Raw genomic sequence first — 23,999 nt, 5'->3', positions numbered from 1 at the left:
AATTGTCGTCGTTCAAAAATCAAGCAGATTTAATATCATAGATCGGCAAGTGGGAATGTTGTTCCCAAAATGTTTTAAAAAGAGTCCAAAAATTATTTTATTATTATTAAAAGGGAAATCTAACAATTTGATTCAAAATAGAGCTTTTAAAAAAAATGTTGTAGATTGGCAAGTTCTGCTAAATTAATCGAAAGATTAGATATAAATTATGTCCAATACATAGTAGATATTTTGATATTTTCGAAAAAGATCGATATACCTTGGAAATTCGATTTCACATTTTATTACATATTGATGTTTGTTTTCCGAGATTTGGGAACCCTCTGTGGACGATGATCATGAATGATCATAGGGCGTGCGATCGTAAACGCACGCCTACACTTTGCACCGAGCTTTGCCCCCTTGTCTGTCATGGACGGTGAGAAAGTGAATATTAAACCTGCGTGCACCGGAGGAAATCGCCACTAGCTCGTTAAGCATCCGCGCGCACGAGATGGATTTTAATTTTAGAAAATTAATTTCAGCCCGCGCCCAGGAGGGATTGAATTAATCGTTAGGCTAGTCGTTGCTCTTCGAGACGTTATACGCTCGCCACCATATGCCAGGGTTATTTAAATTGACGTATTTTTAGAATGTGCAGAGAACATAGAAAAACTCTCCACATAAATCCGGTAATCTCGGTAAAATTCAACGTTGGATTAAGTCCGCGGGAAATTCGGGAATTTTGTTTAAATGATCAGAGTGTGTGTGTAATTATGGGGAAATCGTAATGTAATTACATAAGCCGTTTAATGTAATTATAAGAATTATGCAGGTGGAAAATATTTAATGGTACGAAAATCCAATTGGAATTAAATGGAGAAATTTAACAACCTCCATATTTTAGGTTACGCTGATCGCGAATAGCGATCAATCAGATTACTTTTGGATCTTGGAATGCCAAGGCTCACACGAGTCAAAGGGATTTCGAGATATTCTGGTTTTAGCATGTTTAAAGTTTCAGATCTTTGAATCTTTCGATCTTGAGTTTTCTTAAGCTTTCCGAGTTTAAATTTTTCAACTTTCAGTTTTTCTGAATCTACGAACGAACAATCCTTATCGCTTTTGGGGAAACTTCGGGATTTTGTATTCTTTCGAATCTTCAAATCATTCAATCCTTGAATCGCAATCGCGTAAATATCAAAATATCAAAAAATAATTGTGTAAAATGGTCATAGAATAATAGCCTTGATTAAAATGTACTCAGTTTTGTGTAGCTGCGATTAATTTCGAAATTGCACACGGTTCAATCAAGCGCCATTGTTTCTCATGTTTGTTTAACCCAATGCCAAATTCACGCGCAGTAAAATCGACCAAATCGATAAATCCTATTCTGTTTGCTCTCCACGAAGCGTATTTATTTTCCGGTGCTGTGGAATTACATCTCCTCGTTAACATAGTGACGTCTAATTTTCATTTGCCTGGATATTACAGCATATTTTGAAAATACGAGACTATCGAAATACATGAATTGCTATAAAATAATCATTTCTCATATCGTCAAATTGCAAACATATGTTTTTACATATTATATATGTTTGTGAATATTATATAAAGATTATATGTGTGCAGTTTTGAATCAAACTCTTTCACCGGACTTCATATAATAACATAAAAGGAATATTTAAAGATATGTAAACTGAACTTTGAAAAGAGCAGTAAGAAGAATGTAAAACCTTGGTTTTTAAAGTTCTTTTCCTAGTTGTTGAGAATAGCTGTTTCTAAATAAATGATTTTGTAGCGGTGAATAGGTCTCAGACAAAACAGTAGTTAGCAAACATTATTTAGTAAAACATTAGCAAACATTATTTAGTAAAATATTACATTATAATAAAGAACAGAGCTCTTTTATGTAGCGTAATATAATTACACTTAAAAATAAGTGAAAAATGAAATCTTATTTAGCAAACCCTTCAGGCAAATGGTGTTGATATTTATGGCTTTTCTCAAGAAAAATCCTGCTTCCTTCAAAACTAGCGTTATTGTTCACATGAAAATCAAGTAAGAATTAAATTATATCAACTTTCAGAAAATTATTCAATTGTAAAATTGCTATTGCGTCCTTGTTTATACGAAAATCACGCGGGTTGCATCGTACAAAAACAATGGCTGCAACAATGAGTTACGCGATCGGATACGTTGATAAAGTGGATCGAGCAATAAGTGAGGCGATTAAGAGCACGTGTACTCACGGCTAATTAATGTGCTTGGAGCGCGACGCTTAATAAAATAATAAGCTGTTAAATAGTGCAGCAGCTAATTAGGTGTTCACGCGGCGTGAAAGTTGAATGTCAAATGCCTCGCGCGTGCCCGGAAATTTAGAGTCGTGTCGACCGGGCCGTTTATTGGCCTTTTAACGCTCGTTTACACGTATAAGGGGAAAACAAATCGACTCGGTAGATATTGTGTAATAGCCTTTGACATCAAAATCCTTTTTGTGAAAATAAATTTTCATTCATGGAACGGATCATTTATTGATCATCGATATTACGAAAGAATTCAATATCAGTATCTCGTATCGCGTCGCTGGCTTATTTTGAAAATTACGTGGGTACTTAATATTACAAAACGAATATCTAATTCCGTTGTAAATGACAGGATATGCATGATGTTTAATTTATCATATTTTAAATACCTATATATATATATATATATATATATATATATATATATATATATAAAATTTATATCATATACTTTTTAAAATATTTTACACAGTATTTTGTTAATATTAAATTGTATCGATTATCTCGCAAAAGCTCGATTTTATGTATAAGAAATATTATAAAGATTTATTCCAGAATAATTTTCTCAAACGTAAAGGAAGATGTATGAAGAAACCACTTACTTATCTCGTCCCTCTTACGTCGGTAATTGCACGACTCGACGCACATCATATACGCGTGCGATATTTTCCCCGTTCCTTTGGCGCGCGGCTTCCTCCTCCTCGTTGAAAAGTGGCTTTCCGACTTTTTGCACCAAGGAAAAATTCGATACCGGAGATTGGAAGGCGCTTTGTGAAGCGACTTGCCGCCAACGTCTCGCTAATAATCGGGAGATAACAAGGAGATTCTGTTTATTCAGCGAAGTCTCCGTAACGTCAGTGCATGCTTGCTTCTGATGCGAGCTGCATGTCAGCATCTCGCGATGAAATCAAATGTCGTTGTTTATGCATCGTGCCTCTCTTCTGAGCCAGTCGGAGTTACGAGTTACAAGTCTCTCAACCTCTTTCTTCGGCAAAACTTATACGCAGTCACATCCCGTCATTTCCAATTCTCTAAAATATATAAATGCATATATTTAGAATATAATATATATTTTTCGAAGTATTTTGTATCTCTCGCAATTTTTTTTTTTTTTTATCTACGGATTCTTGACCCAAGTTAATTTATGATGGTGCAGATGTGTGCAGATATTAGCTTTGTGCTATTTGTTTAAATATGTTGATGATGACAGTTCTTTAAAAATTTTACTAAAGTAAAATGTATCTGAATTGAAGCAGTTAGTTTCTTGGTTAAGTTGAAAAATGATTTATTAGAGCACCTTTAAACTTTAATTTGTCAAATCTTTTTTTCTTAATTATTCATTCTTGATTATTCTTTGACAAAGATCCAAATATTTTTCCTACAAAGGTGATCTCAATTTTCGATCAAAAATCGCTTTTGTTGAAAATATCCGATATGTTATCGAATGTACCTTTATGTATTTTCTCTATTTTTGACATACTTTTAACACTTATTATTACTTATTATTTCACTATTACTACTTATTATTTCACAATGTATCGGGATTAAGCTACGCAGAAGTTCCGGCTGTATACAACTTAATGCACGCAACTTAATGCACGCTTCCTCATGGGAATAGTTAGCCCGTATTACAGTTAGTGCAACGTCGCCAACCCCCTAAATGTGCGGCTCTGAGGTGGTGTTGAGCAAGCCACGATGCCGACCGCACACGTCCCAGGAGATTCCGTCGCTGATATCTCCAAGTAATTTCCGCTAACGAGGAAACCATTTCGAACGGAAAGTCGCGTTTTCGAGAGAGAGAGAGAGAGAGAGAGAGAGAGAGAGAGAGAGAGAGAGAGAGAGAGAGAGAGAGAAGGAGGGGGGATGAAGAGGATACGAATATTGATATTCCAACCAAGCAGCGAAATGTTATTTTAATTGAATCTTCCATGTCACACGCTGTAGACAGACACGTAATGAGTACAGCGATATATTTTACTTTTTGCAAATCGTGATTTCCACTGCAGAGAAATATTCTTTCGATTTAAATTTCTTAAATTGCGTAAACTATCAAGGGGAAGTACTTTTTAGAAATCGACTGTTATACATAAAAATAAAAATGATAGCACATCTTTATTTATTATTTGTCGAGAGAAACATCTCTATGTAGAAATCAAAACTCTTTGTGAAATATATCAGAAACTCTGAAAATTTTTTAAAAGAGAGAGCGCTTCATCACAATTACATCGAAATTCAAAAAGTATCGTATTGCAGACTTTACGGAAGTATAATAAGCTTATCTGGAAACAACGGCTATTTTAGATAAAGATAGAAAAAAATACAGTCGATACAAACGATCGTTAAATCTTGGAGGACGGTACTTGCGAAAACACTATCTAGATTTCAGCGAGCGTAACAAGCGTATTATTTGAGAAACAGCGTGGAGGCTGTTACCCGAGGGGATTATTAGATCTAGATTTTAATATCTAAATTCGCCGAGCGATAGAGTAACTTTGTGCACAATAATGAAAATCGCTTTATCGAACAATCTATGTCGCAGTATGTATTCAAGGTTACGAGGATCCCATCCCTTTTTGGATCCCTCATCTCTCTTCTCCCATGTAAACCGCAGGATGCGCGTATCACCGACAACAAGTCCGGTAATACACCGGACATACACCACGTTCGGCTAGTCGATAAGCCGACCACCGCAATCTGTACGGTGATCATACCAAACTCCGAAAGTGCTATTGTAGCATGTCGATCTGTCGGAGAAACACAAAGCCCACCCTCTAACACAGCCCACGATTAAATTACGTACGACATTCCGCCGTAAAAAAAAGTATAATCGTCATAATTCTTCTACCATTAGTATTGAGTATTCTCGTTACAGTATTCAATTTTATAACAATGCCCGATGCCTTCTTTTATACGCACGTAAAAACGTATTATTTAAACGTTAAATTATAAAAACAGCGAATAACAATTACAGAATCATATTTTTATCTAATTGATTTAACGCAATATGTTTTTATACATGAAATAATAAAAACATGTTCTGTAGATGGCAATTGATAGCTGTATTATTCTACATTAATATATATACGTAACGGTATGTTACATAATATTTAAATGTGATTTCATTTGAAAATTACTTTATAAACAATGTATATTTTAGTGCGGCTGTATAAAATCAATACTTAAACTGTTTGCAAAATAATATAAGAAGCGTCACTATTTCAGAAATACTGAACGAACAAATTTATATAGTTATAGTCGAAAATTGGCATTTTTATATATATATATATATATATATATATATACATATTAAAGAACATAAAATATTTTCTCAAAAATAATCTATATGTGTACAAATTGATACAATGGAGTAAATAAAATAAGATGTAGTTATTCATTTAATCTCGCGCATGATTTGGAATTCCGATCCCTCGGTCATTACAGCTTTACAATCCGGGAAAATTTCCCGCCCCCCCCCTCTCTACCCCTCTAAGTCTGCGCCGGGATTGAACCTATGCCGAGGGCTCCCGAATCGTTTCCGTACATAATGGCACGCCATGTCGCGGATCTGTCCCTGACACAGCGACGCGGATCGATGAAATGCAAAGCGCCGACGGCGTCGCGACGCCCCGTACTCCATCACGAATGGCCGGCCGGCCGGCGTCGCGATTCGCAATTTGCGAACGTAAACGAAATTATCGGTCGAACAGCGAGCGCCGCCCTTCTGCCCTTTACAGCCACCGGTCGGGTGGGTGAGTAATTGCGTTAGCGCGAATTTTCGAAACGTATCGCTTCCATTATAATGATCGTAATGATAGTAACGGTCGCGCATATCTAATATCGCCGCAGTCAATAACGCGACGCCTTGTCGCGACGTAGTTGCCGAATGTGCAATTAATCGTCTGCGTCTTCAGAGACGCGTTGAAAATATAAAACTGTATGTTGTTTTATACATTTAGCACGTAACGCTATATCTGATTATTAATCCGACTCGACATCTTGTGTTGCGCTTTCTAATACGGATAAGAATAAAATATGGGATTGAAGTATTGAAGCTATTGTAGCTTATTAAAACAAACAACTATTTGCTTTCACTTAATATATATCAGGATAAATCACGAGCTTTTACCGAGCTTTTTCTTCTCGTACGTATATATTTCCAAGAGTTCGAATATACACTTATCTTTTCACTTATACAAAATCACAAAGATGACTCATACAATTGGAGCAAGTTGTGTAGACAGGAAGTGAAAGGTAGTGTAAGAGTGTTAATGCTTTGGATGCGTTTAAATTGCAAAACAGGTTCGGGAATATGGGAATTAAAGTACAAACTAGTCGAGCAGTCTCTTGGGATGCCACTGGAATTGGACCGATAAGATAAAAGGAAAACATACGTGATTACCTTTTATTTGTTATGTTAAAGATTTATACGGAACGCTTTTGGAAATACATGCAATCAGTCTAGAAGAAAACAACAATGTTCAATAACAATTTATAAATGTTGCTCTTATATTTTTAAATATAATATTTTCTATCTGTTTAATAAACATTTCAATATAATATTAGATACTACAGACGTTATTTATTTTGCGATACTATATATTTTTTCAGTTAAGATTAAATAAAAAAAGATCAAAATAAATTCTATCAATTTATGTCGCAATTATTTTACGGGAAAAATTGTTATGACTGTTACAACAACAATTTCTATGATTGGAAAAAAGATGTATATGGATTATTGATATTATATTGAGTATAGCTATTCTAACAATCGTATAAATGGCATACCTTACAAATGTTTCTTACGATAAGTAACATTTGATTAACTCTCATATACAGTTGTTTTAACGGAAGAATTATTGCTCTTTTTTTAAGGTAGTTTGTAGAACAAATAGTATGATTTATAAGATATATTTGTAGAGTATAGCATTGATAATTCAGTTCCATTACAATTACAGAATAAATCACCACCATTTTACGAAGAATTTTCACATAAAATAAAGTGAGTTACATTGTGATGCTTATTGTGCATATTATTGTTGACTATGGATAAAGCTTGCAAAACAATTTTAGCTTCAGGCGAAGCACAGGATTTAAGGATTCCATTTCTTATCAAATGTAATGTTCAAAATGAAATGATATTTTTTAAGTTACAGGAGCTAGAAATCATTACGTTTGTAACAATTATATAGCTACTACTCTTATTATGATTGGAGCAACTATATAGAATATTATGGTTTCTGTAACTCTTTTGTATGGATAGGTGAAAAATAACATTATTATATATATTTCTGTTGTATTAGGCAACCGTAATTTTTTCTCCGTGAAATATGTCTACTTCATATTACGAGCAGCTGCCGTATAATATAAAGAAAATTGCTTACATAATACATCTTTAATATTTAATCGCTCATAAAAAAAAAATACGAAGGAAATAAAATTTACACAATTTACTTTTAATACACAGGTTAACAACACATAATTTTATTTTAATACACAGGTTACACAATTTGTAACCTTATTTGTAACCTTCTTATCTGTGATAACAAGTACGTATAACAATATATGACAAATATACAAATTGTCAAGATGATACTCCCAAGTAAGCGTAATGAAGCGAGGGAAGCAATCAGCATCATAGAAAAATAACATAATCAAGTCTGATAGTCTACATAGTAATTTTACAAAAATGTGATTCCATGTTATAAATTTAACAAAATGCGTTTTTTACACACTGATAAAAGAGGTGTTTAATTTTAAGACATTAAAGTGTTTTATTCTTTGTCTCCATTTTTGAAATGTTTAAAGATATCTTAATTATAAACGGATGTGTTATGATGTTTAGATTTAAAACATTAAAACATTTAATTTTGAAACATTTATTATTTATTATTAAACGTTTGTATTGAATAAAACGTTTCAAATTTAGATGTTTTCTTCATGTCACTTTTTACAGTGCAGATTTGCAAAGATTTATATTAACCGCTTGTATAATTTTTTAAAATAATACATAATATATTATGTAATTAATTTCCCTCTCTCTCTCTCTCTCTCTCTCTCACTCTGTGCGTCTCTCGGAGAGTAAGAATTATCTTCTAGTAATATCTCCCGTATATTCCATCTCCCGCACACTCTGCGGAAAATTGATACTTAACTCCTTGCGATTTGTCACTTTCGGGTTTGACGTTACCAGCTATCGCTTCCTCGTGCCATCGTAAATTCACGCGAAGCGAACGCGTGGGCTTTTCATTCGGGCGGAGCCGATATTTTCCACGGCGACACGCCATCCCGAACCTCGAAGAACGTACTCGAAGCGTGACCTCGCTTATGATTGCAGCACGCGCGCGATGCATGCCGATATTCACCAGGTGCAACCGCATGAAGCGTCATGGCGCGATCAAAACAAGTAGGTACGTCGGTAGGACTTATTCCTTCGCGTTTCCTCGCGAAATTCGATATCAGCCCGAGATATTCGATACGACTCAGACGCGACCTTATCGATGCAAATCGACAATGCGAGGCACGTAGGTGATTTTAGCGAGACGATCATAATACGTCGCTCAGAATTGTCATGAAAAATCGGGGAAAGTCGGGGAAAATTGAAAACGGCGGAGGAAGTATCGCGAAAAAATTACTGGCACGGAAAAGGGAAAAGGGTTATTGCTGCCGTGACTGCCGCATATCCAATATGAATTGAACTTTGCTATCATAGCCAATTATTTGGCATTACAGTGAAATAAATCTGGTTTATATTGAAAAAAAAAAATCTTTCCGAATAAATTTGTTCGCAAGATCTGCTACTAAAGCAAATTTAATTTGCCGGTAAAGCGAAATGGGAGTCTAGTAAATATTGCTGTTGCAACGAAAGCAGTTTGTTATTATATAACTGCAGTGCGCGAGCCTTGAGTGATACCGCAATCTTTATGCGTCACGACACGAAGTGACAGTCTCAGCAATCTAGTAATAATTGCTTCGTTCGAACAACTAAACTGGAAACAATATATCACTCGATATAACAAAATTAATATGCTCTCTGCGGCGATAAACGAGCAGGGCTAACTGTCCGCAAGTATCGTCGTGCCTCCTTGATGTGTTAACGTATCAACCGAGGATCGCCCGTAATTATCGGACATTATCGAGTGATATAATTAGTCACTTGAGTATTATGGAACAATATAATTATGCTAGTATCCTCTCTTACGACTTCCTGTTTGCGCAAAATAGTTGCCGTGGCTGACACTAACGCGTCGCATCTTGTCCCCAAAACTTGCAAACCCGACATCCATACTTTTCTTTATTATCGATATGTCTTTTTTATATAACGCGTATACATGGCGTATTGAATAATTTAGAGACAAAATAAAAAAATCAATTTGTTTATCAATACGAAGTGTATTTGTTTTTTTAAGTACAACATGTTGCTGCGCTAATAATCTTTTAATTAGAAACTATTGAAAATGTGAGGGCTCCAATAAAAATTGAAGTTGTCAAAATGAGAATTAAAAAGATTCGGGAGTATTTTGCACACATTGTATATATTGCATATGTAATCAGAAAAATATTCTCAAAATGAAATGTGTCATGTATTTTTATATAAGCTTCGTATTAAGAATACTTTTATCTGTTTGACCTGGCAAAATGAAATGTTCCCATTACGAAGATTTCACTGCGGAAACGTCCACGTTTAATTGGACGAGATTACAAGCTACTATCAATCGAATAAAACGAGTCGGTTTATGTCATCGTCTTTAATGCGTTTTCACTGAGTCAGCATTCGTTTTCGTTAGGATTTCTTCTTCAAAATAACGAGATGAAATAAATAGATGTTTCTGTAGAATTAAATTAATCTTGCAAAAATAGTCCCATCACTCAAAATTCAAAATAATTTAATTCATTTTAAATAAATACGATATAAAAACAATATGAAAGCAACGTGAAACGTCTGAAGAAGAAAAATTAAATACAGCTGTTAATTGGCGGACATTCTTATATAATTTATTAATAATTTGTTGATTGTAAAAATCAATTACTACTCTTTCATCTTTTCTTCAGAAAAAAATAAGTCTTACAGAATGTCCTAGAAGTACGTGATCTATCGTACAAATAAATATTTATCGTATATTGGTCGATAAGTTCGATATTACCAGCAGGAAAGTTTAAATTTAATAAGAAAGGAAAATATACGCTTAATATATCAAAGAAAAATACATTCTCTATTTGTACTCTAGTCACGTCGTAGGAATAATGCGTTCAATTATTTCTTTGCATCTTTTTAGCCGCTTTTATTCGTTAAATACATTTCCTTTTCGTAAACGAGCCAGGCGGTTTTTCCTCTTTTTTTTTTCTTTTTTCTTTTAAATCAGGCAGTTCCGTAAAGCGAATAAACTACTTGACGCATTCTGCCACTCAAAGATTTAAATTTGCGCGAGTAGGTACATGTTTATCGGGGCGGAAAACGTTTTAACCGTTCCGTTTCCGCTCTTCTCTCGTCTATACGCAGCTGCTTTCAAATATTTTCCCTCACTTTGTGTTGCAGGCGGTGTCGGAGAGGCTCGAATTGGCACCAGTTGGCGGAAGATCAGAGCCTCAGGTGAGAGTACCGTGAGAGACTTCGGCCTAGCTTTATTCCCACTTCGACGAAAACACCGCAGAATTATACACCTTGCGAGAACTCGTTCTTGCGATTTCAATCGAAGCTCGTTAGCTTTCATACCTTTGTTCAACTTTTGTTACATTTTTTTTTATCAATGCAACTAAATTATTGGATATAAAATTTTATCGTTTTACAATATTTGTCGATACGATATTTAAATATAACGTAAAAAATGTGTTATTATTAATAAAAAATAAATCTCTGTGGATAGTATTTTACATTCTTTTTTTTTATCATTAATAAAATATGCATTAAAATAAATATATATTTCAAAAGCAAGTAAACGTGCGCATGCGTACAGAGAGGATGATCGTAAAGATAAGACAAGATAAGCCATTGGGAAGTTTATTGGCCGCCGTGTGTTCTACTTGAACGTCCACTTGAAAAACGAAGGCCGACTCGTGTTGTTAATTAAGACAATCAGCTTCCCGAAAAGCGAAACACTTTGATGAAGTTGTCGACTTAGCCAAATGTGTTTTCCGCTTGGTGGAAGTTAACGCGTTACTTTTAATGACCGTATCTTTCCTCAACGAAGGTCGCTACCTTGTGTGAACCTGGCGAGGTATACCTTGCTCAGCACATGGGAGAGCAGGGTCGATGGGTCTCCTCGACCGACAAGAAGAGCTGCATGACGGACAAGCTGGAGATCCTGGAGTATTGTAAGAAGGTAGGAAAAAAAATCTATATAAGATCACGCAACCATTAAATTCTTTCACACGTATAATGTCGGAGATCGGCGGTAGACCTGTATATACTCGAGTTAAGAGTTTTATATATAGACATTAAAAATAGATCTCTGACATTTTTCTATTATCATCAAACTTTTTAGCTCTCCTCTCCGCGTCATTCTTTTATTCATTTTCTTCCCACGAAGAACACGAGTGAACATCTTGCTCTCAGAGCGAAAATCGTCTGACGTTTTTTAAAAAGAACATTAACGATCCGACGTTGCCTCGCGGTCTCTTGCGTTTACGTAGGTAAAAATCAAAATCATCCTGTCGACTTGGAAAATTGTACGGTGGGCTTCAACTACCGTTTCGCAAGAGATTTTTGCAGATTCTGTGAGAAGCTGGCAAGTTTTCATCCTCCATTGATGCGCTCATTTATCGTTATTACATGTATGAATACCATCCTCATCCTAGCTTGTCATGTTTTTTTTTAAAATATTGAATAGACGTTTATAGCTTGTTGTTGAAAAGGATTGAAAGCAAGGGAGGATTATGTTGGATGGTGTTTCGAACGATCGAGCTGCGTGCCGTATGGTTTGCTGTAGGGGCACGGCCATGGGTCCGATGTCCAAGCGTTTTCCGCGGTATAAATGCTTCGAGGGAGCTTGGTCAAGAAATTGCCAATTTCCTTGCTTTAAACCACTTTATTCAAAACGAAAATACCTCACGAGCGGGCGAGCGTGCTTTACAAGAATGACCGAAAGGTCTCGAAATGGGCGGAGACACACACACACACACACACACACACACACACACACACACACACACACACACACACACACACAAAAGTTTTTCAGCGAGGCACGAAAAGCAGCGGATAACGAACCGGAATTGCGGCCATGAAGATTCTAACAGGGTTATCAATTGAAAAAAAACTGCACAACGTAGGCGGACACGAAACGAATCGACCTGTGACCTGGATGGATCGATACTTTGTCGAATAGTACAACTAGGAGCGATAGGTGACACCGGTACCGGAACAGATGGACAATAGATGGATATCGCGCGCAATTTACATTCCGAATTTCTTTCACAAGTGGAGCAGGAGGTGAAAGGCGAGACTAGCTTTACCGGATAATAACATCCTCCGTTTCCGCGCTTATGCGGCACGTACCGTGCAATCTACCAGTGTGTATAAGGACAGAGACAAGTATGCAGTTTGCATATACGTACGTGTCCGTACTTGTCATGCACGAGCACGTGGATAAGCCATTGTCGCTCCGTGTTGCTCGAGTGCCGCTCGATAAAAATCACTGTCTCGCCCTCATTTCGGAAGCACGAAAATGTAAACTATTTGAAGTCGGTATTTAAATTATTAAAAACCAAATGTCGAGAGGGGGAAGAGGGGGGGGGGGAGAGGCTCTCGAATCTTCGTCGTCGACTCAGTCGACGACTATTTAGAGAGAAAATCGGGCCATTCGCGAACGAATTATTAATTAAGGCTTGGGCGTGTTATTTAACATCGCGCTCGGGCGGTGCTGCCGCTGCCCTGCAGGCAGGATTAAGTCGTTTATAATCTTCCGGAGCCGCGTAAATCGAATTTTCATCCCTTCGTTGACGCGCTTCAGTCGTGACATAACACAGAATTACGCGGTTCGTTACCCTGCCCGCCATTCCACCGTGAAAATAACGTTAATCTTCGCCGATGACTTTATCGCACGAGATTGCACGAGTCGACAATCGTCGCGTTGCGAATTATACCCGTGCTTTGTCCAAATTTCTTCGTGTTAATACACAAAGGCTCGCCCGAGTACAATATTCGCACCATACCATTTAATCTCGTCTCGCCGGTGATTATTGTCTTTGTTTAACTCTTCGTTAATGAGATTGAAAGAGAGTCGTTTCTCCAAATCCAGTTATTTGAATCCTCCTTTAAATTAAATCATTGCAAAATAAAAGGAATTCTTAATTTAAATTTGAATTAAGCTTTTCAGCAAAATTCAGCAACACTACTTTTCAACAGTTTACATTTTTTTTCTTTTATTTTTATAGATCACAGGATTAATGAGACTTTAATAAGAGATAAATTAATATTAATTTCCATCTCGATATTGGATTATATGAAAAAAAAAGCGTATTTTACATGGCTTAATCGCGTTATCGATTTGTCGTTGCGGAAACTAAGGTCGCACGATTCGAGTCTTATTAGATTTAATTCGCACATTACGCGAATTACAGCACGTCGCGGAATAAGAACGTGCGTTTTTGCGGCCTCTTAAACGGAGATTAAGCAGTCGCTCGTTCGCGATAATAATAGGTTTGTGCACGAGTGCACACGTGTATGCTCGATAATTACCTTTGGGCGCGCGATTACAGGCTGCTCGGACCACTTGCTAATGCTACTTATAGCGGACTACTTAATCCGTGCTTGTCTGATTTTTTTTTTTTCTCTATTTCTCGAAGGCTTATCCAAAGAGAGACATCACCAACATCGTCGAGTCGTCGCATTACGTTAGGGTGAGTGGATGGTGCAAACCCGGCAGAACCAAGTGCAAGCTTTCTCGATGGGTCAAGCCTTACAGATGTTTAGGTGAGTGATAATAATTTTGATATTTCTGCGCGCCAAATATCGAAAAAAAAAAAAAAAAAAAACGCGACAATGCCTGTTCGTATTATTGGTCGATGGCAAATATTTTTCGTGAATTGAAAGACCAAATCTGTAATTTTAATGAGTTTTTGATATTCGCCGATTGTACAAGCGAAAAAGTAGATTACATCAATCCTCATCCCCTATCTATATCACGATCAATCTTTTTGGGTCAGAATAAAATGGTAATCTGTCACGAATATAGCAAAACCGCGAACTGTCTGAACGGGGTATCGAAATCAATATAATAATGTAACTGTCGGCATATATGTCAATATCGCATCAGTGTAGATTTCTGTTTACGACAATATGTAGGGAGGTCTCGATATTCGCCGCATTGATATTGCCGGGCGGGATATCATACGTTAATATCGGCCTGACAGTCGTAAAAATTCTCTCGCGAGATTCGCGGTAACACTCGCTTCTTGGTTGGCTTGAAAATTGCTGAAGGAGGTATCGCCTCGAGGGCCATCGCATCGAGGGCGAGTCGATCGATCGGCCGCGCGGTCGTCGATAATGCGGCAACGGGCGGCGCGGCCGTGAGAAACGGAGAGATCGATCTCCGGCGTCGGGGATTTAGTTATAAATTTAGCAGGACGCTCGATCTGCTTCCGAACGGAAAAATTCAATTTGTAGAGTCAATACGCCGTGTAACGGACAACGCGATATCTGCTGTCGGATTGTCCGCCCGGCTGCCTTTCTGATCAGCCTTTTTATCGCGCTGAAGAACGAAAGAACTATCGCGAACGTGACGTCGCACAGAAGCGGGATTCAAGATCTACACTTACTTTTTCTTTTTTTCTTTCCCTTTCCCTTCCCTTTCCCCCGCATATGAGAGGGTTGGTTCGCGAGGCGAGCTGTATCTTTATTGCAGCTCGCGATCGAACGATTCTGCGCGAGAAGGAGGATAAGAAGTGAGCTCGTAATTTATTAAGTCTATTTTATATGCGACGTTAATTAAAGTGGATCTTATAAATTATAAACTTACTTCGTTTCTGCACTGAACTCTTCAATTTGCGAGGAATACTTAATTGCGGAATATTCTAAATCGAATAACGCGAGAAGTTTGAGAAAACCGGTGGAGAAACATGAGACATTCAAAATGAAGGAAGAATGTATTTACACAGAAAGTATCTCGCCATAGCGAAATGTAATACTTCATTTTATTTTCAACTAACTTTAACACAATTTTAATTAGAACGGCAAACGCGAATATATTTAATATTAGATATCTAGAAGCCGCGGGTGAATTTTCATCTAAGACTTCTTACAAAAGTCCATTATAAGTTTGTTCTAAAAATCATCATTAAAATCTTAATTCGACATGTAACACATTTTACAAACATAACTTAACCTTTTTTCTATTTTAAGTTTTATCTCTTTATCTACTTTTAAATAAGTATCATTGAAAATGAATAATTGAGCTAAAATACGCGAATGGAGTAATGATACAAAACACATCTGTCGCCGATGATATATTCCTTTAAGTGAGAGATACCCCTAAGTAAAAGACACGACGGTTATTTATCGCAACATTCAGCAAGACGAGAACTCTGAACTCTACATCTGTTTCGAACACGCTGTTAAAGCGTCAAGATCCGTGTCTCATTTTCTAATCTTGTTAGATGCTATTATTCCGGTATGCCGGCTACGTGTAGAGATGGTCACGGCCGTTCCTCTCAACGTCCGCATCTTCGGTTGCGTGTCTCACGTCCCATAAAGGTCCCACAAAGGTCCATTAACCACTTCCTTGTCGAGCGTTCCTACAAAAAACCCGACCGTGAAGCGTTTTTACTTATTGCGAAGTCAGGTTTTTACTTATTATATTATACATTGTCTCGTTTCAATAATACTCGGAACGTTTCTTGTGAAAATACACATTTATGTTTGCTCTTTCTTACGTAATCTCTGATGAAAGAATAATACATATGAGAATGTACTCGGACAAATCGGGCACGTAGTTAATACCCTCGATGAATTTGCGTGACTAGTTCTATTGATCAGCGCTGGTGAACGTACCGATGCGTCATCCGCCAGACGCGTTTCCATCCCACCGTCTCTTCTCTCTCCTATTCCCCTTTTGCTCTTCTATCACGTTTATGAAACCACTAGACATTTACGCTACTGGAAAATTGTTAGTACCGCTTTGTGCATTCCGTTTACATTGTACGCGAGGTATTCGCAAATGCAGATTCACGTTTGCATTTATATTCTTACATAGTCATTCGTGTGTCTGGTACATCCGTGGATACATAAAGTGTCTTGAACATAAATATTTTAGGAACAAAGTCTCCGATAAATCTTTAGGAAAAACTTTTAAGAGAGGCCATTACTATGCTGAAACTTTTTAATATTCAACATTAAGCGACTTGATAATTAAGCCCGGAATTTTTTTTTTTTTTTCTGAGAAAATGCTCTTGAATTTAAATGAACAATAAAGCCCAGTTATTTGCTTATACTTTCTAGAAGCATAGTCTGAGAAAAATTGTTCATTTTTAATTATTTACTGTTTATAGATTATTATTATGTTGACATTTTAATTTAGTTAAAAATTGTTTCTAGACTGAGAAAAATCTGTCAATAAGACAAGCAATTGAAAATTCTGGAAGAATATTTAATATATTAGAGGGATTTAAAAATATAATAAATATAAAATTTAATCGTGGGATATGTGAGATTTATTTTAGATGGACTTATATAAAATTCAATGATTAAAGAGAATCCCTTGTACTCAGATTCGCTATTGATTTCAGACGTTTCATATATCTGGATATTCATATATGCGCACGGATGTATAAATAGTCATCGACAGATTCGCGCTCCGACTGCCAATATAATTCGTCGCAATATAATTCGTAGAATTCTCTCTTTATACATGAAGAGAAAGAGAGAGAGAGAGAGAGAGAGAGAGAGAGAGGAGAGAGGGGGGGAGGGGAAATAGAGATTGCATCGTCGGTCGGAAATAGCGAATAAGAATAAATACCGGCGATGCGCGACCTTTACCAGTTTAATCGAGCTTTTCCTTGAATTTTCGAGCCACTGCAATATGTACCGTTTCCTACTTTCAGAGGGACCCTTCCAGAGCGACGCACTTCTCGTGCCAGAGGGCTGTCTCTTTGATCATCTTCATAATCAAACAAAATGCTGGGAGTCTCACAGGTAACGAGCGCGCATACACGCACGAATATACCCCCGCGCCAAACGAAATTAATATTCGAGCGAGCTTAGATTTGTAATGTCGCGTTTCGCGATTCAAGCAATTCGGAAGAATAACTTAAGCACATTTTTGTCTGCGTGCGAGAACCTCCGCGAGAAACGTAAACGTACACTCGACATTTGATCCGGCAGTTAACGCGTCAGCTTTATTATTAATTATATATATATATATATATATATTTATTAACGCGGATTTTTATAGGGAGAATAAGCTTTTTATCGGCATCTCAAATTTTTTTTGCTTCACCGTATCTGCTCATCATTTCATCTTATTATTCCGTTACTTCATTAAAACTAACGACGAAGATATTTTAATTACTTGGCTAACGATTGACGCGACCTAGCCGCTTGGCAACCATCCACCGCGCGGATTAACGCGCGTATTTTACGCGTGTTTTACGTCGGTGGAGATCGCGAATCGTTATCGGCGGGTCCGTTTATCGCGTCCCGGTAGATCGGGAGCGCGCTTACTCGAATGCACGTGACTGCATCAAGTGGATTTCACGTGATTCCAGATGGAATGCCACGGCGGCGGAGACCTGCCGGGAGCGAAACATGAATCTGCGTAGCTTCGCGATGTTGCTGCCATGCGGCATATCTCTGTTCTCCGGCGTCGAGTTCGTATGCTGCCCGAAACACCTGAAAGGTACGTAACGTACGTACGCTCTGCCTTATCACCATTCATTCGTGTTCTCATTTCGCGCGCGCGCGCAAAAGAGACACGGCGAGGATCGCGCGGATCTCGCCGGCGAGGAAAGACGCGGAGGGATGCGGGGGATGCGGGGGAGCGAGCTATCGCGATATTTTTGTATTCGCGAGAACCACACCGGGGCACTCACGTTCATCTTCATGCATATTCTATCGGTACGAACGTTTCGCTGCGTCCGCATCTCCATACCGTGACATCCTTTCCGGACGCGAGCTCGCGAGCTCGGGGTGTCTGCTTGGCGCGAGGTCATTTTACCATAAAGTGGAAATGCTTGTGACGATCTTATTTCGAGATTTAACACGCGAATTTCGCCCGTCTATTATTAAATACATCTCGGGTTTTTCGTTCATAACGAAATTAAACGGTGTTTTCGGATAATTTGCGGCATAAAATATTTCTGGATATCTTTATGGATTTAGAAATTACATTCATAAATTTTTATTATACTTGAAGAAGAATTCAAGAATGAAATATTATGCATATTTGAGGAAGAATTCAAGAATGACTTTATCTTTCGAAATGAGATCGTCGACAGCAGTCGTTAATTAATTCTACTTTATTATATGTATAAATGAATAATGGAACGATGAAACGTTAAATAATCTCATTGAATGTCAAATTCATCGTACAAAAGCCACTGATCTTCACACGTTTGTTTGTCATTTATTTTGATACTCTCTTACATTTGTATCAATTTGTACAGCGTTTCAACGTTCTACATTATTCAATTTTCGCTTTGATATCACATCTCACATTATTGTTTCTTCGTCTTTCTGCTATTTTTTATTTTGTAGGACGAAACAATTAATGGAACGCGTGTCTATCAAAAAGCATATCGCGGAAGAGAGAAACCGGGGAGGCATGAATATTTACGACGAATTCGCGGCATATTTATTGCACGGTAGAAATGCCCGGCATTTACGCTGTTCGTTTTCAATCGACTGTCGCAAAGAACAAAGAGAAAGAGAGAGAGAATGGCTATAGGAGGGTGCAAGGAGAGTGTATTAAGCGAGGGGTGCCACCTACTTTGCTTCGTCTCCTTCCTCGTCTCCTTCCAGCACTCGGGTGGCTTGTGCCACCCTTCACAAGCTCTCTTTCTCTCTTTCTCTCTCTCTCTCTCTCTCTCTCTCTCTCTTTGTATATATCTCTCTCATCGCAAGCCTCTCTTGTCTTCTCTCTCCCTCGTGCAATCAATAATGTTCGCCGCCGACGTTCCCGACGACTGCGCAACGTAACACGCCGTAGCTTTCGGCGTCGCTGCGCAACTTTTCTTTCCTATACATCACGTATATAATAGTCTCGATTAGCACACACGAGGCTGTCCGTTTTGTTCGCTATATATCGCCCGCTTGAATCCTACACTCCATTATTTTCAGCATAGGTAATGTTACTTTGGAGGATGACGTGTCGTCCGTTGGGATGAAAAATGGGCCGAGTGATATACACCAAAATGAAACCGAGATTGTACATATTTAGAATATGTCCATTGCGGACGTCAGTTCGGTAAATGATGACTTGAACAGAAACAAGAACATAGGAATTTTTATTTTTGTGAAAATCTCGATTTTAGTAAGCTTTAGATTAAAATTCTTACATTAAAATTGAGTCCTTAAAGATAAGAAATATCAACTTAGAGTGTATTAAAATCTTCTTTTTTTAAATGCGTATAATTGAAAAGCTCTTAATGTCTTAACGTTTGCACAGATATCATTTCGGCTATTGATGAAAAATAATTTCTGTGTTTTGGACATATTTTTTGGGCGAACGTCTTGTAAAAATAAATTTATAATTATTGCTTAATTTTAAAAGCTAGATATTAACGAATTAATTTATTAGAATCAATAAATCTGGAAAAATAAATACATCTCGGAAAGTTCCTCGGGCATAAACATTTTAGAAATATGCGACTTTAAGTTCATGAAGTTCATTCTATCGATTTCATAAGTTTCGTTATTGGCACTGATAACATTGGACTTCCGTCATTCCGCAACCCTTCCTTATTCGGCACTTCTCTGATCGATTCTGGATAAACCGCGTCCTCGCGAGGAATAACTTCGATAACTCCGTATGATGAACAATCGTGACATAAGGCATTCCCAGAGAAACTGCCAACGCGTGCAGTTACCGCATATCTGCCGTGTGACCCAGATAAAAGGATGACAGAAGGATATGGTCAGGTGGGGCTTTTGTCTGCCTTTGCAGAAGTCGAGAAGTCTCATCAGAGTACCTATTCTCGACGAATAAGACACATCTCTCGAGAACCTAGTTAGTCAAGAAGCATTCCTCCTCTTTTTCCTGAATAACCTGGCAAAATTAGAATTTCTAAGTTGGAAAGAGATGTAGATGAGAATAAAATGCGTTTTACATAGTTAAAACGCATATGAATTTCATGACAATCTTCTCCTGTCATTCTCATGTCAATTTAATTTTGAATTAATTTCTAATAGCTCAACAGTTAGTATTAGTAACTTATGTCTTCTGAATGAATTTCTATCTTTTTAATTCGCTTGTCTTTTACAGGATAAGTATCCCTCCATCATTTCGCTGTTTAATCTCGATGTCACTTTTACATGGAGAGGTCGAGACTGCCCTGGATGAATTGTGTCTGTAAAATTGTCACATTTTAATAATTCCGTCGTATCGCTGTCTCTCTTTCTCTCTCTCTCTCTCTTAGCGAGTGTATCAATAAATAATCAAGTGATCGGTGACATCGGCAGTGTATCACTGGCGCACATTGATTTAGATTATGGGCCAGAATTCCGTGGAGCTATCTGCGGCCAGCCCAATCCCGTCCATTTACTATTCAAACAATGGCAGTCGATATACTGGAATGTGCGCGCAGACAGGAATTCCAATAATTGCACCTATCGCGTCACGTATGTACATGTATGTGCGCGATATGTATGTATGTATGTGTGTGCGTATGCCGAATCGTTATCGTTAGAGAGGCGAGAAAAAATAGGAAGCACTATCGCATAATCACGATATACGCAGCGATATTAATTAAACGATCTCTGTTTTTTTTGTTCTTCACATAGGTTCTTGCAACTCGTGCACGCTGGAGAGTCTATTTTCAGAACCAATCATCAGCCTTGCGCGCTTTATGCACTTATGTAACGATCGAATCGAACGCGGATGCGGCAAAGAATAACGCGCGAAATATTGGTCCCTTTTGCAGAGAACGTGAAGGTAAAGAAGCCGATTGATCTGCCCATACCGAAGAGCGTGGATGATGATCTCGACGAGGATGAGGACGATCTCGACGACGAAGATGACCTGGACGGCGATGCAGAGGACGAAGACAATTCTGACGGTGATCTCGAGGACATGCTTAGCGATCAACCCAATGAGGACGAAAGCGAGGAGGAGTATGATGATCTCGACGATTACGACACGACTACCAGGTAATGAATAATATATGCGTGTTTTGAAAAAAGACTTACATTCATATGGTTGCTTTAAAAATAACAATTAAGCTTGATTAAGATCTCCTGAACCGAATTAACAAAAAAGAATAAACATGAATCAAAATAGCTGTAACTGAAATTGATTAAATGAAAAGTTAAAATGTTTATCGTAAATTTGTTATAAATCAGTCGACCATCGACGACCGTTTCCACGACGGAGAAAGCCAAACAGGATGCGACGGCAATGCCGCTGCCGGTTAGCACGAGCACGCAGCAGCCCTCTCAACCGCAAGGCACTCCCGATCCTTATCTGACGCACTTCGATCCGCGATCCGAGCATCAGAGTTACAAGCAGGCTCAGATGCGACTTGAGGAGGTGCACAAGGAGAAAGTAACGAAAGTAAGTTCGATTAATCGCAGTGGGAAAAGTAGGAAGTAATGTTAGTGTACATCGTACCACATATTTTCATCTATTTAGCCGTACCTCATATCTTCGGCTATGTAGGGGAAAGCAAACACGAGTATAAAGTATGATCGTTACATCGAGTCGAGGTACTGAAATTTGTATTTGAGAGAAAAAAAGGTACGAGAGAAAAATAAATCTTTTGGGAGATAAGTATCATGGCGCGGGACATTGGTGTCGAAATCTTTGTGCTACAACGCTTTCAGGTGATGAAGGATTGGAGTGACCTCGAGGAGAGATATCAGGACATCAGAGCCCACGATCCCGTCGCCGCGGACGCTTTCAAACGCTGGATGACGGCGCGATTCCAGGAGACGGTCGCCGCCCTCGAGGAGAGCGGCGCGGCAGAGAAGCATCAGTTAAGCGCAATGCACCAACAGAGAGTGCAGGTATGTGGAAACGCGCGATATGATACGAACATTCTTTTTAAAAGTCGCCCAACTTTGAAGCAAACTATGAATTTCAACAAAGCGCGAACGTAAATCGAGCTTGATAAAACTTTTCTCACGCGCGACGATAGACGAGTAATAATTTTCGGAATTCGCTCGAATGAATTATATCCCATAATAATCTTTTCTTCGCAGGAGGCTGTTAAACAGAGAAACGAGGAAGCCATGTCATGCTACACCGCGGCCCTCAACGAGACGCCGCCAAATGTAAGTTTTATATAATATATTATATAATATATTTTGATAAAGAGTACTTTTTACCTTCCTGCCTAACGATCGATGTAATATGTTTTTTAGATGCACCGTATTCAAAAATGCCTGCAAAAACTCCTCAGGGCCCTTCACAAAGACAGGCACCACACAATCGCTCATTACAAGCATCTCCTTGACAGTAGCTTGGAACAGGCGCAGCGGGAGAAGCCGGCCACTCTGGAACATCTGGCGGAAATTGATAGGATTACCAATCAGAGCCTCTTGATGTTGGAACGGTAATTCAACATATATTTTTAATATCTTAAAGACACCGCAAATCACGCGACAACGTTACACGCAGAACAATAAAACGCCGCGGTAAAAAAAAACATTAGACTCATTTTTTCTTTTCTTATGTTCAGATATCCAGATCTAAGCGCGAAGATCGGCCGTCTCATGGACGATTACGTTTTGGCCCTCAGGAGTAAGGATGAAACTCCGGGATTGCTGTTGGCGATGACGCGCGAAGCGGAGGCAGCTATTCTAGACAAGTATCAGGCCGATGTCGCTAGCAAACAGCAAGGTATTTATGACAAATCCATCGAAAACAAATTTATGCAAATGAGCGTATTTTACTTTACTTTGTATCTTACAGAAAAGGAACATCAGAAACAACTTGAGCGAGCGCGCAAGGAACAACGTAAGGCAGAACGCGGCGAGTTACGCACCGAACAAGAACAACACGAGGAAAGTGATTCAGCAATCGATACCAAGGATATTCCCCAGCAATCGGAGCAACCCGCTGCGGTAGCTGCCATGCATAATGAGGGAGTAGTTAGAGCAGCCCATATCATGACTCACGATGTCTCTCATTCCGAGCCAGTAAGAAAATTTACCTTATAACTATAAAGTCTTTACCTTATAACTATAAAGTCATCGTATAAAGTTTTCCTATTTCTTTATTTCTTATCAAATAAATTTGTTATCTTATCATTATAATTATAATATAAACTTGTTATTGCAACGAAAATAAAAAAAATTTATATGAATTTTTCCTGATTAATACATGCAAATTAATTAATTTTGTAGGGTTATTCTGTAAGGCGAGAGGTATATCACAGAGAAAGTCGATCCGTCTACTTTACACTCGCATTTGCTGGTATAGCACTTATGGCGGCTGCAGTTGTAGGCGTTGCAGTATTCAAGAGACGTAGCGCGAGAAGCCCTCACAGCCAGGTATACTGTTATATTAAAAGATATATCAATATATCATACGTAATGTGTTATCATTAATTAGTAACTTGCACGTGCAT

The 23,999-nt window shown here is 38.1% G+C and overlaps 1 protein-coding gene and 1 long non-coding RNA gene across 5 annotated transcripts in view; one reads left to right on the top strand and one right to left on the bottom strand.

Annotated features, from left to right (window-relative positions):
• Nucleotides 1-23,999, top strand: part of Appl (amyloid-beta-like protein) — a 45,586-nt gene that overhangs the window by 16,437 nt on the left and 5,150 nt on the right. The window contains exons 2-14 of one of the 4 annotated variants that reach the window (XM_089077470.1): nucleotides 10,819-10,872; nucleotides 11,471-11,602; nucleotides 14,067-14,193; nucleotides 17,319-17,409; nucleotides 17,982-18,112; nucleotides 21,354-21,579; nucleotides 21,772-21,982; nucleotides 22,252-22,434; nucleotides 22,630-22,701; nucleotides 22,792-22,982; nucleotides 23,169-23,269; nucleotides 23,342-23,568; nucleotides 23,776-23,922. In XM_089077470.1, the coding sequence (XP_088933596.1) occupies nucleotides 10,819-10,872; nucleotides 11,471-11,602; nucleotides 14,067-14,193; nucleotides 17,319-17,409; nucleotides 17,982-18,112; nucleotides 21,354-21,579; nucleotides 21,772-21,982; nucleotides 22,252-22,434; nucleotides 22,630-22,701; nucleotides 22,792-22,982; nucleotides 23,169-23,269; nucleotides 23,342-23,568; nucleotides 23,776-23,922 (1,893 nt within the window). Of the gene's footprint in view, nucleotides 1-10,818; nucleotides 10,873-11,470; nucleotides 11,603-14,066; nucleotides 14,194-17,318; nucleotides 17,410-17,981; nucleotides 18,113-21,353; nucleotides 21,580-21,771; nucleotides 21,983-22,251; nucleotides 22,435-22,629; nucleotides 22,702-22,791; nucleotides 22,983-23,108; nucleotides 23,270-23,341; nucleotides 23,569-23,775; nucleotides 23,923-23,999 lie in introns of all 4 variants that reach the window. The other 3 variants (XM_011640714.3, XM_011640713.3, XM_089077471.1) reach the window with 3 other exon arrangements.
• LOC148936684 (uncharacterized) lies at nucleotides 15,382-22,897 on the bottom strand. Its single transcript, XR_016139390.1, has 2 exons — nucleotides 22,756-22,897; nucleotides 15,382-16,013 (listed from the first exon to the last, which is right to left on the bottom strand). It is a non-coding gene; the product is annotated as an uncharacterized LOC148936684 (long non-coding RNA).

This window comes from Pogonomyrmex barbatus, unplaced genomic scaffold, assembly GCF_055798465.1.
Source record: "Pogonomyrmex barbatus isolate J1 unplaced genomic scaffold, ASM5579846v1 scaffold2, whole genome shotgun sequence".
NCBI classification, from domain to species: Eukaryota; Metazoa; Arthropoda; class Insecta; order Hymenoptera; family Formicidae; genus Pogonomyrmex; species Pogonomyrmex barbatus.
The sequence above is the reverse complement of the archived record's forward strand: the minus strand, read 5'-3'. Positions and strand labels throughout refer to the sequence as shown.